The sequence below is a fragment of the Homarus americanus genome, unplaced genomic scaffold (genome assembly GCF_018991925.1).
Source record: "Homarus americanus isolate GMGI-L3 unplaced genomic scaffold, GMGI_Hamer_2.0 scaffold39155, whole genome shotgun sequence".
NCBI classification, from domain to species: Eukaryota; Metazoa; Arthropoda; class Malacostraca; order Decapoda; family Nephropidae; genus Homarus; species Homarus americanus.
In genome coordinates this window covers 14,682,043-14,696,797 of record NW_024737042.1, presented here as the reverse complement: position 1 = coordinate 14,696,797, position 14,755 = coordinate 14,682,043, and the positions used below count along the sequence as shown (strand labels likewise).

The following is a 14,755-nucleotide window of genomic DNA, read 5'->3' as shown; positions in this document are numbered from 1 at the left end:
CAATTAAGATCACTTTACCTGGAGACCTGACAACGACACCCTCACAAAATATGACGGTTGAGGATGACCTGATCACGAGACCTGAGGTCGACATTTAAGAACAATTTAAATAATGAGTAACTTAATGCACAAAGGCAGAACATACCATACAGATAACTTGGATCAAATAACAATGACCCCAAAGGAAGGTTATAGGTTGGGGAATATATCGTGAAGTTTACCTCTGAGATTATTATAAGGTTAAGACTGAGATAAGAAAAGCAAAGAGAAATGATGAACTGAAGGTAGGGAGGCAAAGTTAAACCCCAAGGGATTCTTTCAAATGTATCAAACTAAAACATGAGACAAGATTGGACCAATACCGGTGTGCTAACTGATAACGATGGAGAAATGAGCAATACAAGGCTGCCTCACTTATTGCAAAAGTTACCGGCATGAAACTCGTTGCGAATATCAAAATTGCGAATAGCGGAGCAATTTGTCCCATAAGAAATAATGTAGATAGGGGGGATACAGGCATCACGGTGGTCACGGCCGTCAGATTTTAACACTTGTTTTACTCAATACATATAGAACATAAAATAAATAAAGAAACAAGGGCATAATATCAAATAAACATCAATAACAAACACTTTGAGTTTATTCGGCGTATATGTTTACAAGTACAGTATACTTTATATGTTTGAGTGTTTGAATGTTTATGTGCGTAGGTGTGTGAGGTAAGTTTTAAACGTAGACTGTTAATTTACCTCTGATGTGCTGTGTTGCTTGCTTGCTGAAGTTGGCATTAGGGGAGCCACCTCACTCTCCTCACTGCCAGGGTCGTCAGCCACCTCACTCTCATCATCACTGCCAGGGTCGTCAACCACCTCACTCTCATCATCACTGCCAGGGTCGTCAGCCACCTCACTCTCATTATCACTGTCAATTTTCACTAAAAGCTGTTGTTCTCCACTGGTTGAAGGCTGTGGTTCACTTGTTGAAGGCTGTCGTTCACTTGTTGAAGGCTGTCGTTCACTCGTTGAAGGCTGTGGTTTTACACTGGTCTTAAACAGCTGCCTAAAAGCTGTGTTCTGTTTGGGTGTACGTGGGGTGGTTGGTGCACTGGGGGTTGAAGGTTTGGGCGTGATAAATGCATCAAGAGTCATTTGTTGTGCATTCTTCCTCTTCTCCCCAAGCACCTCGCAGTATGCTCATATGTCTTTCTTGACATTGCGGATGATAGTGCAACTTTGGTCAACATTAGGGTCCATTTCTAATGCCACATCCATCGCCATCTCAAAAGAAGAAATCAGCTTCCTTAGGTTCCGTACAGTGAGGAGTTGTGTTGGAGTTTTATCTGCATCTTCTCCCGTTGTAAGTGGCATTTCTTCCTGCTGAAGCCTCTCCAGTTCTATCAGGTCTTCATTGGTAAGTTCTTCATTGTGAGAGTTGAGGAGGTCTTCTACGTCAGCGTCATCCACTTCATCTAATCCAGCCTTCTTTGCAAGAGTCAAAATAATCTTCCATATTGCAGGCACTGAAGGGAAACCAACGAAGTTGTGCACACACTCGGGCCTCCCATGAATCACTGATGTTTTTTATGGCTTTCCTGATGTTGTAGTGTTTTTTCCAAAACTCCCGGATTGTAGGTTCCCTTCTCCATCAGTCCCCTCAATCAGCTGCTCCATGATACGCTGAATGTAGAGATGAGGCCCTGGTCCGTGGGTTGCAGCAAAGCCATGGTGTTGGGAGGCAAAAACACAACTTTAATTTTTTTACACCAGTCAACCATAGCTGGTGGATGACCTGGTGCGTTGTCGATCACCATCAGAGCTTTATCATCAAAATTATTTTCCCTATTATAGCGACTAATGCGACCGGACACATAGTTGAACATGTAGTCATGCATCACAGAACCCTGTCACCCACGCCTTACGGTTTGGACGCCAGACGACAGGAAGTTGTCCCATCACAACCCCCCTCAGAACATGGGGTGTTTCAGACCTGTATACAAGGAGACGCTTTAACTTCAGGTCACCCTCAGCATTTCCACCAATCAATTGAGTGAGGCGGTCCTTGGCAACTTTGAATCCCGGTGTAGTCTTTTCCTCCCTCTGGTATGTACAGTAGATCCGTGAAGGCATTTTCTTCCAGAAGAGTCCGGTCTCATCCAAGTTGAAAACTTGCTTAGGACTGTACCCACCCTCCTTAATTATGGTTGTGAGAAACGGTGGGAACTTCTCTGCTGCTTCATGGTCGGCGCTAGCTGATTCTCCGTGTATTTTTAGGTTGTGGATTGATATACAATGGTCCCTCAGTTAACGAACACAATTCATTCCACAGAGTCGTTCGTTAACCGAATCCATTGTTTCAATGGGATATTTGGGTAATTGGTTCCAGCTCACCAAAAAGTACATACAAAGAAAAAAAATGCAGTAAAGTACACTTACTTTGAGGTGTGTATGTAAAAGGTTCCTGGTTGATGATGATGATGGGAATTAGAAGTGAGGGTGGAGGAGAAGGGAGTAGAGAAGGAAGTGGGGATGGAGGAGAAATCACCTTTCAGGGGACCCATGCTTGATGCCGTCATTTCACCAATAAAATTTTAAGTTCACTAGGTGTAATTCAAGATTATTTTCTTTAAATCAACACTGCACTGCGCTATATATTATCAATATGTTAACTAAATTTCAGAATTACCAATAATTTCATTGAAAAATGCAAAAATATTCAAGACACCAACAAAATAGATGTTCACTCCACTGTTTTCAAAGCCCCGCTGATTCCTTGTGGCTGAATCAAGCTGCTGATGGGCGCACAAAAAACTAGTTCCCTGTACTGCATATATTATCAATATGTTAATAAAATGTTAAAATGACTAATATTTTAATATAAAAAATGCAAAAATATTAAAGAGCACAACTTTATTGATATTTACTCCACTGGAAACGAATGTAAACATAGAACAGATAACTGAGTTGGCAGACTAGCCCATCAACTGATCAGCTGATGCTCACAATAAGACGTGATGTTCGTAAGGATTTTGTTAATCAAATTTTAGTTCGTTAATCGAATTGAAGATTCCATGGAAGGTAATTCGTTAACCAAGGGACCACTGTACGTTTCCTAAAACAATCAGACCATCCATGGCTGGCACTGAACTTAGGTACGTTGGGTTTATCTTTAGTTATGTCTTTCCACAGCGATCTTGCCTTCTGTTGAATCATGCTTTGCGATAAAGGTGTTTTAAGGTGCTGGATCTGGTCGTCAATCCAAATCCAGGAAAAAGTCACAGTTAAAAAGGCATGGAAAAAACCTAACCTACGTGCAATGCCATCATATATATATTGTGTTGTCAATGTGTTTAAGTCATATGACTTTTTTCCTGTGGACTTTATTTCCGTCCACCGTCAATCCACATGCTCAACATCTGTTCCATACTCTCCATCTCAGCATCACTTCGTCACCTTCGTAGCCATCAGTGGTGTTGCAGACCCGGCCATCTCCTTGATCTTGTCTCCGCCTTTAACTATAGAATGCACCGTATAGGGAGCCAAGCCGTGCAAGCACCCAATCACTGACGTTCCTTCTCCGTGTTCATGTCTTTTTACGATATCCGATTTCACGTCCAACATAATTGCTACATGTGATCTCTTAGCAACATTGCTGGGAGTTTTAGTAGCTGGTCGCTTAGGCATTACGAGAGAACACAAAACACAACTGAGAGATCACACAATACACACGCCAGTACATGTAAGACTGAGGCGAGAGGAAGTGTATGGCGGAGGAATATGTACATACGCTGTCCTACGCTACGGTTTAGGCGAGCGGTTCAAAAGTTTTGCTCGTAAGAATTTACGAATAAATGGGGCAACCATTGCGAAATGGTGGAAATGGGTAACAATAAATTGATTGTGGATAAACGAGGTTACTAATACCGAGGCTATGAATAACGGGGTTTGCCTGTAATCTGAACAAGTATTTTTTTCAACAATTTTCACCACCGAAAATTTAAACATGATGCCTGAGGCACTGACTAGTTACAAAGATAGTCAAGAAAATAGATTAAGTGAGATAGTAGTGACCAGTAATGATGTTAATAAGCAAATAGACAAGCTAAAGCCTAGTAAGTCACCAGGTCCCGATGAGATATTTGCCAGAGTATGCCCTGAGCAAATTTGTTTAACAAGTTATTAAAAATGGGTGTAGTGCCAGAATCTTGGAGGATAGCGAATGTGATACCGATTTTCAAGAAGGAAGATAGATCACTATCCTCTAACTGCTGTCAAATCGGTTTAACATCAATTTTAGGCAAATTACTGGAAGCAATAATTTCAGACTCTATTCAAAATCTCCTGGAGAAGCACAAGTTACGAATGTGAATCATGGTTTATTGATCAAGTTCTACTTACATAAACTCGTAAAATTCGTCCTTCATACCAGTTGAACCCTCGGTGATCACTCATTCACACTCTCCGTATTTTCAGTGAACCAAAAGAGACATAAAACATATATCAAACTCATTCCTGAACCTCTAGTCAGCAACTTGTTTGAAGTGTGCAAGGTGGGCCGAGTTGGTTATTTAAGATGGGCAGAGTTGGAAATGGGCCGAGTTGGAGGTACACCAATAAGAACATCTGTGGAAAAAATAAACAAAATCGAACTACTCCTGGTGGTTGTGGTGTTCTCAGACATTACCGTATTTTCAACCTTTTTACAAGATAGTTAAGGTTTTCAAAGGCTTGTTTGGTGTACTTTTTAGTATTTTACCCAACATTTTCCCTCAACTGCCCTCTTTGAACAACCAATATTGTAAATTGGGGAGGTCTTATCGGTTAAAATACTCGAAAAACATAAATTTGCACTGGACACAGAATAGTTTTACTTTTTTGTTCGACCTAAAATGAATCTTTGCCTCTATTTTTGTTAGCAGTGTCCCTGCACAACAAAAATATGGTTAGGTATGTTTATAGCAACACAATGATCGACTCGCTGAAATAAATGCCGAATGCTGCCAGTCACAGTCAAATATAGTTCTCTCTTTCTCCGGTAATGGATGATTAGCCAATCAGAGCGCACTCGCTGTAAAATAGCGTTAGTAGAAACTTAACCAGTCAAGGTAAAATATCCACTGCCAACTTTGTTTGTAAAGAAAAAATTTTGAGATTGAGTTGGTGGCAATAAATGCAATACGTGTAATAGTTTTTCTAGTAGTTCTCTGATTTTCAACTCTCATTATATCTTGATTATGGTAAAATGCTCCAAACGTGTCATAGATGAAAATCGCCGTGTTTTTGTCAGAACTTATCATTAGAAACAAAAAATATTGAATTATGTCCTGTACTGTAAATTGACCCTTGAAGCGAAAAAGGAAATATATGTACCTAACTACAGTATACGTTTAGTTTGTGTATAACTTGACTTGTTACATTCCTCTTAGTATGGCGGTGTGATGATAGGTGCTGCTGGTCTTAATAGTATTTGCTGACTGACGTGTGTGTGTGACTAACCAATGTTCTGTGAGGGATAGTTGGTGTACAGTAATATATGTTGGATAGATAGAGGACATTTTCAACTGTTTACGCTTGTCTTGAATTTTAGCATTAAGTTCTTAGCTTTTATGTGTAAGGAATTTCACACCGGTTCATCAGGTACAGAACCAATGGAGGTTTACCAAAATTTATAAACAGTAGCTATTGTATTTTTAGATTCTTAAAAAAAAAATGACAATGCTAAGATACAGCTCCTCCTCGACTTACGACCACCCGCACTTACAACCTGCCTCAGTCGTACCAAAATTTTGTCAAATTACGTATTTTCGAGTCCCAACGTCAGTACAGACAAAATTTTTTTTTATAATTCACTTTAAAATGGCTGGCAAGCTTAAAAGTGCGAGTTTTGTGGTGCCGAGAAGAAACAGGGACACCCATTTTAGATTTTCTATTTATTATTTAAGCATTTTCGACTAACGACAATTTCGACTTACGACCTGGATTTGGGTCCCTAACCCCGTCGTAAGTCGGGGAGGAGCTGTATATGACAAACAAGACAGACATGGCAAGTGGATTTGGGAGTCCTCTGCAGACAAAAGACATGAAAAGTGTAAAGTGATTTATGCAACTTATTTCTTGTATATTTTTCATTGATTTCATGAAATTACAAAGTGTTTATGGTCTATTATGAAATATGGTACAGTAGGTTAAGGAATGCATTTGGTTTGGATTACTGTATTATTCTGGTGCCTGTGACCTTATAACCTTGCTCATTTGAGCCTCCTCCCTCAAATAACCAGGAAGAAAAAGCCTAGCTACTGTTTGCATTGACTAATATTCTACATATACAGTACTGCCAAACAAACCTAAATCACATGTCTGTGTTGGATTACGAGCCAAAATCATATGCTAGTGGTTGCAGAATAATTACCCAGTAGGTGAGTACAATGACTTAGGTTCTTTTAGTTATGTTTTAATAGTACCACATTTTCCTTCTACTTCGAAGCTCAGGCTACCTTTGGTGGGATCAAGATTGACAGGGTAGGAAAGGTCGTAACTTAATAATTATACATACTGTAGCTGTACTGTAGCCTCATTGTCATTATCACCACTGTATTCAGCATGAAAAACTGTACTAAAACAACAGTTACTTTTCCTGGTGTAAACATCAATTTTGTAATTGTTGTGGCTGGCAACTTTAAACAATGTCATACTATTCATTATAGTAATGCAGTACTGTACATGCTGAATTAGATTAGCATCAATTGCTGTAAAATATTAACAGTTTTTAACTGCATTATTGATAATTCATTCCCTTTCTTGAATTGTATTTCAGATGTAGAGGTAGCAGTTAGAGAAATATGCAATACAGTTGGCCCTTCACATACGCGGGTTTAGCATTCACGAATTTGCAAATACGCGGATTGCCCCGCCGGAGGAATATTCTGTACATTGAAGTACGTTCAAATCGCTCGCGGCACCTCACACTGCACGCCGCCCGCTACCTCACACACACACGCATAGCGCGTCATCACCCTCACTCAGTCAGTCTCGCTGTAACCACGCTTGTGTTGACATCAGCATTGTAGTTGCAAAATTATTACATTTCCGTGAATGTATTATATCAAGCACAGTATGAATAGAATATCACTAATATAACAGTAGTATTTTAACCAAAAACTATTACAAAAACGAGTAACATATCTTGAACATCGGAAGGCTAGGTAAAGTCTTTTGTTTTCGTGTAGTTTATCCTAATTTACATTGAAATACATTACGATTCAGCAAAACTACTATTTATTTCTGAGAATATGGAAATGTAATATTTTTGCTGAAATGACGTACGTATTACAGTGGAAAGTGACGAAAGCAATGACTTTCGCTTTCTTTCGTTCAAAAGATGTTACCGTAATTGCTTTTCGAATGGTTTTCAGTTAAAAAACTGTTGCATTACAATAATATTCTATCCTAATTCACTTGTGATGCAACAGTTTTTTAACTGAAAACCATTCGAAAAGCGATTACGGTAACATCTTTTGAATGAAAGAAAGCGAGTCATTGTTTTCGTCACAATTTTATCCCACTTTCCACTTTAATACGTACGTCATTTCAGCAAAAATATTACATTTCCGTGAATGTTGTATATCAAGCACAGTATGAATAGAATATCATTGTAATATAACAGTATTTTAACCGAAAACTATTAAAAAAACGAGTAACATCTCTTGAACATCGGAAGGTTAGGTAAAGTCTTTTGTTTTCGTCATGTATTTTATCCTATTTTACATTGAAATGCATCACGTTTCAGCAAAACTACTATTTATTTCTGAGAATATATTCATTCAGGCACAGTTAAGGTAAAATACACATGTGATGAAACAGTTTTTTAACTGAAAACGATTCGAAGAACACTTACCCTCTAGCCCTGTTCAAGGAGAAGACTGGGAGGAGCTGTTTGGTGCTGAAGACGATGACAAGGAAAATGATTATGATGGATTTTAATGAAAATATTCAGAAATATGGCATCGTAGTATTTATTCAAGTGAATTAGGATAGAATATTATTGTAATACAACAGTTTTTTAACTGAAAACCATTCGAAAAGCGATTGCGGTAAAATCTTTTGAACAATGAAAGAAAGCAAAAGTTTTCGTCATGATTTTATCCCACTTTCCACTGTAATACGTACGTCATTTCAGCAAAATTATTACATTTCCATATTTATTTCTGAGAATACAGTATATTCATTCAGTCACAGTTAAGGTAAAATTTACTTGTGATGTAATATTTTAATGAAAATACCAGGTATGAAGAAATACGGTATCGTAGTTTTCTTTTGTTTCAAATTTAATTGACGATCTTCAGGAGTGAAGTGCTTCCCCATCTGGAGTACTGTCACCCCATCTGGTCCCCGAGATATGCTAGGGACTGTCAGTTGGTTGAAAATGTTCAAAGGAGGGCCACCAAGCTGGTGCCTGCACTTCGGCATCTCAGCTACCCTGCGAGATTGGAGCGCCTGAACTTGCCTAGCTTATACTACAGACGGGCAAGGGGGGACCTAGTTGAGGTTTATAAGCATCTCAGGGGGCACTACTCAGTTGAGTGTCCTTACTTGGAGCTGGCGGACGCTCGCCCCACAAGGGGTCACAGCTCAAGATTGAAGAAGCCGCAAGTCCGGAAAACCGTGAGGGCAAACTTTTTCGGAGTGAGGGTTGTAAACTCTTGGAACAATCTACCAGAAAGTGTTGTGACGGCACCGAGTGTGAGCTCTTTCAAGAGAAGACTTGACCAACACTGGAGCGGGTTCAGGTACATTCAGGAGCCGGTGCATGCCCAGTATTTGCCAACAGTGCGTGACAGAGACGTGACCGATCGCCCGGGCGGCTAGCGAGCCGACCTTTTGGTGAAGAATATAAAGGAAAAGAGTCGTGACCGATCGCCCAAGCGGCTAACAAGCCGATCAGTGGCGAAGAGGATAAAAGTAAAAAAAGTAACAAAGATTGGTGTTTCAAATGTAATGAACAAAACTTTATGTATTTATAAATAAACTTTAAAAAATGAATACTTTATGTTTTACATCGTCCTGTGCTACCATACCATGCATTTGGCTACTTTGGGCTTGCTATGATGACGCAAGAGATCTGTCCTGGCAACTGTACCGACACTCACAGCTGGTGGTGCGTCGTTTCCATTGTTTACTGGTAGTTACTGGTAAATATTTTTCAACCTAACAAAACTATTACCCGTTTCGAGGTCGACCCCCAATTTTTTGCCAAATAATTTTGTCTTAAAAACTCGAACTACACTCAGGTATATTCGGTAAATAAGGACATGGGGGGCCAGGGTTTTTGGGGGCAGCAATAGTACACGGATTTTTAACATTCACAGATATCTCTGTTACCTAACCCCCGCATATGTTAAGGGCCGACTGTACTGTATAATACTTGTAATAATCATTTTTAGTTATTACAAAAAAAAAACAATACCTGTCTACCAGTATTGATATGCATTGGTTATTAACTCAAGATGTATACCCGAGGAGCTTCATGACTTTGTATTCTAATCAATTATCAACATCAAAAACATTTTCTTCTACAATATTAGTTAAATCCCTGGTTACCATTCCTTCTACTGTATAGTTACCATATGTAGTGTCCTTTCTGCCAGTGAGCATGACTGTGCACCAAATACTGTCCTGTATGCTCAGTCACTTGCTGCTCTCCCTTTCATTGTCACCTTTTCTGCCAGACTAACAACATCAGAGGCCTTCTGTGTCTCTGAGGTGTGTTGTGTATTGCAGCCACTCAGAAAATATATTATTTTTCATAATTCTGTACAAATACTGTTTTATTTTAGCTATTTTATATAATTCCACGACGACTTGTGTCCATTTCTTCCAGGTGCTTTTACCCTTAATCCTTCTCACCCTAGGATGGGAAAGGAGTAGCTAATGATAATAGATGGATCAGTAATAGATTTAAATGATTGATTCTCTCTTAGCATCTTTGTCTACACACACACACACATATTTACAATACAGGTAGGTAAAGGAAATTATACTGTCTCTAGAATGAATGGCTCCCTGTCCCAGCCGCGAAAATGCCAGCAACCTTAAAACTACCCACAGACATTCTTGGGTATGTCCAGGGTGTCATCCGCGAATAACCGAGAACCACGAAGTAAAAATCCACGAACTTGCGGGGCTGTACTGTATTGGGAAAAAATGAACAAAAGGCTCAGATACCCATTTTGAAGTTTCTTGACAATTATTGTATTGTCTCATTTTTTTAAGATGATTTTAATGGGGTAAATTGGGTTAATTTATACTGTATGCTGTTGCTTATCTTTTTTAATTGTGTAATTTACAAACAAATTATCCAGGTAAAAACACCCACAATCAGCCTTATCTGATTAATTATATCAATGATTTGGCTCTTTTTTTTCCCAGCTACTGTATTGTCTGCTGAATTGTGTAATACTGTATAGATGAGAAGTTCTCTCGCTGGGGAGATGTGGACATACAGGGCTCATACCACCAACCTAACCAATGAGTGGTGTACTATTCCTCCTACTGGCACTCTGTAAATCACTAGGATTGGACTGTATTTGGCTAATGATGGTTTGGTTAAATATACTACTGTAGTCAGTTGAAACACACACTCAGATTTTATACCCTGGCATTGGTCCTAGGAGTTGTGCTTACAGAATTTACTCATCAAGCCAATAGATTGTGACATTGACTAACTCGTGACAGTGAGGTTGGCACTGATTAGGTATTTGGTATAATTCTTTCATTTACAGATTTACAAGTGGAAATAAAAATTTTACTGTTAGATTGTTCCCAGTCCTTAACACTGGGTTTGGGCTTGACTGCTTCTCTGCAATTATATTTATTATAGGTTAGGATGAGGGTGTTTATGTCATGTTTCCTTTCATTTCGCACAAAGATTATATGAGGCTTCACTACTTCCTGTGTTAGGGCAAGGTTAGGATGCCTCCCATCCTACACTTTGGATTTCACCATTTTCAGTGGGCTTTCTCATTATCATAGCAAGAGAAGTAAGGTTCATTTGGTAATTTGCAAGCAAAGGATTGTTTGGTTTACAGTCCCTCTGTCTTTGATGAGTGAGTGGACTTCTATTTTCTTTGAGATTCTGAGTGTGGGAGAGATAGTTTGCAGTAGCGCTGGTTAACTCTGTGTTTATAGTGAACTGGTGGGAGTTCTAGTCTTGATTTGGCTTGTTCATTCTTTACTCATTGTCTGTGATGTGACCAGTACTCTGATGTACTGTTTGGAGTTGGGAAGTTGTAAGGTCATGCAGTTAACTTGCCTTTGGTGTCAAACATCGCATTAGGTATTGGTTGCTAGTTGGCTTCGTTTATATGAGCCATCTAGTGAAGGAAGACTGACCATATATGAACGATCGATCCAGAAATCCCATTTTATGGTCAAGCCCTGAACAAGGCAGCTTAGTACAGTGCCCACCTAGTGGCCATGATAAGGTTGAAAGGTTGCTGGGCATGAAGAGGTTAATACATGAAAACCATTTTGTCCAACTTGAGAAGGTTATGATGTGCAGTCGCTGATTTAGTGTCATTTGTTTGTTGGACTTCCTTTTTGTTTACTATTTTGTTCTGTTCTCTTTCTCAGGACACTGGTTGTAGTACAAGAAAGCAGATTAATCATAAGTCTCCGGGCACTCTTTCTTTCATCCGGCCTAATGGGTGCATCACACAGCCCTAGTTCCATGAATCTTAAATTTTTACAAGTTATTATTATGTTATTTTTTAACTTGGCTCTGGTTCAGCAGGTGTGATGACGGAGAGGGAGGTGTTAGTCACTGTGCTGTTCTTTGCTGGAGCTCGTGACCTTGCGGGTGTGGACCGCTCAGCCGTAACACTGACTGCAATTACCACACCTGAACAGTTATTGGCTCAAGTCGTTCGTTCATTTGGAGAGATTGCCAAGATCAGGGAGAGTGTTATAATTTCTCTCAATCAGGAGTACTGTGAGCCTGGCCAGTGGCTGGTACTCTCCACTGGAGACGAGGTTGCCATCATCCCACCCATCAGCGGAGGTATGTCACTAATTTTTCGAACAGTTATTAATAATATACAGTATGCAGATATTTTTTCCCCAATTACATTTCAGTACTTTTATGTTTCACACCCATTTTGCAGTGAGTTGTCTTTCCAGTAATTATTTTATAACATTTCTTCCTGCAGGTTAGGTATTATGGACTACATTAAGCTCACCCAGGATGTCCTGTCTGTGGAGGAGATCACTGGCCTCATCACTAATCCCTCCTGTGGGGCCATCAGCCTCTTTGTTGGAACTACACGTAACAACTTCCAGGTAATGTTACAACACTGACTGCGAAGGTTTTCATATTGGATGGACTTTTCATCTGTAATAGGGAGAAAGATTTGATTGAAACTCTTTGGTATACTGTATACATTAGGGTCGGGATATATCGCGAGATAGGGTCTAAGGATGTTCGCTATATATACTAAATTGCGATATATAATTTCTCGTAATCAATGGGGAAAATAGGGTTAGGTTCTGGAGGCCAATAAAGGTGACTAAACTTGACATAAAGTGGTACAGTCTAAAGTTATAAGAATATAAATGGCATTGCTGGAATCCTTGCAAGACAGAGAATAATTTGAATATAGACATCATATATTTTGCACAAGAGAAAAAAATTCAACTCTCATTTTTGGGGCTATTTAGGGGATTTTTATGAGTGTTTCTGACTTTATACGGTTTTTGGCTTTATGTGAGGTCCCAGGAACATAACCCCACGTAAGTTGTGAGTTTACTGTAAATAAATTTATCACTATATATTGGAAATTTCGATAATTTTGGTAGTACAGTCATGCGCCGGTTAACGTCCTAGATACGTTCTTGGAAATGTGACGTTAACCGAAATGGACGTTGTCCGATCATCACATAAACTTTGTATTTATACTTCAGTGTATGTGGAATACTATATACGTACAGACACTTTTACTCTTAAATCACTACTAATGTGATACAGGTGATTAATTTTTTTCTCTTGTGCAAAATACATGACGTTTATATTAAAATTATTCACTGTTTTACAGGGATTCCAGCAACGCCGGGCAGATGGGAGAAAGGGAGGGAGCGAGCGTGGGGGGAGGGGAGCTGTTTGACAGTTGGCACAGGCCCAAATCTGACGCGTGTATATTTATCAGTTCTTAAGTGACTAAGCTTCTCTCTTATAAAAAGCCAGTGAAATGACCAGGGTGAATATAATTAACATTGCTGGGATTCTTGTAACATTCTGATTAATTTGAATATAAACATGCTGTAATTTGCACGAGAGAAAACAATTCTAGTACTGTAATCAAATTAGTACATGTGCACTCCAGCTTTGCACTAAGGTCATTTATTTCTGTTACATTTCTTTTAGTATGGTGTGTGCATGTAAAAGGGTGAAAATAAATGAAGAAATTTATGTAAATCTACCCAAAAATACAGTTGAAAAACTTTTTATAAAATGTACTACAGTACTGTACACTAATGTACAACAATTTTTATCTCTTGAGCAAAATATATGATGTTTATATTCAAATTATTGGCTGTCTTGCAAGGATTCCAGCAATGCAAATTATAATCTCCTAACTTTAGTCTGAGATATTATATAAGATAAAAACTGTAAGCCTAAAACCCTGGCTGGGGGAGAGGGACGGAGCCAGCCAGTCAGCGAGGGGTGGGAGGGGGGGGGTTGAGGTCATATGTTTGACAGCTTGAGCCGAAGGTTTCTGTGTGTTTATTTAACAGTCCTACTAAGCTTCTCTCATTTTAGAATGCCACTAGACATAACAATTTTAGTACCGTAATGAAATTAGTACATGCGCACTCCAGCTTTGCACTAGGGTCATTTATTTCTTTTACGTTTCTTTAGTATGGTGTGTGCATGTAGATGGATGAAAATAAATGAAGAAATTTATGTAAATCTACCCAAAAATACAGTTGAAAAACTTTTTATAAAATATACTACAATATTGTACACTAATGTACTACATTTTTTATATCTTGAGCAAATATATGACGCTTATATTTAAATTAATCTCTGTCTTGCAAGGATTTCAGCAATGCAAATTATATTTTCCTAACTTTAGTCTGAGATATTATATAAAATAAACATAAAGAAATCACCAATCTTTTGTCTGGGAACACAAGGAGGGAGGTAGCCAGCGAGGGGGGGAGGTGAGGTGACAGAGTGTCTGGTGTTTGTTTATTTATTTGAGATATGATTTGACAGTTGGTGCTGAAGGCCTGCGTGTTTGTTTATCATTACTTAAGAGTGGCTAAGCTCTTCTCATAATTTGCCACCCAAACAACCTGGGTGATTATAACTTACATTGCTGGAATTCTTGTAAGATAGTGATTTATTTGAATACCTGTATAAACAATCTATATTTGCAATAGACATAACAATTTTAGTACCGTAATCATTTAGTACATGTACAATATAGGTTTGCACTTAGGTCCATTGTTAACCGAATGACCACTGTAAACTTTTTATTTCGTAAGTAAGGAAATCAAATTAAAAGTAATGTACTGTACACTACAATAGACAAAACATAGGCATTTCTTATATCTATCAAAACATATTATGGATATATAGTTACTGTACTGTATCATTATGCGCCTGGCAACACAATCTATAAGAATACGCGATGCATACGTGACGCAAACGTGACTGTGCCCGCTCTAGGGCTATTTAGGTTCGCTACGTCCCATTATTTGAA

The 14,755-nt window shown here is 38.8% G+C and overlaps 1 protein-coding gene across 3 annotated transcripts in view; it reads left to right on the top strand.

The window, feature by feature from the left end:
- Positions 1-11,912: 11,912 nt before the first annotated feature.
- LOC121872740 (molybdopterin synthase catalytic subunit-like) overlaps positions 11,913-14,755 on the top strand; it is a 38,461-nt gene continuing 35,618 nt past the window's right edge. For all 3 annotated transcript variants that reach the window (XM_042375779.1, XM_042375778.1, XM_042375777.1), the window contains exons 1-2: positions 11,913-12,051; positions 12,200-12,329. In XM_042375779.1, the coding sequence (XP_042231713.1) occupies positions 12,235-12,329 (95 nt within the window). In that variant the 5' untranslated portion in view covers positions 11,913-12,051; positions 12,200-12,234. The remainder of the gene's footprint in view (positions 12,052-12,199; positions 12,330-14,755) is intronic.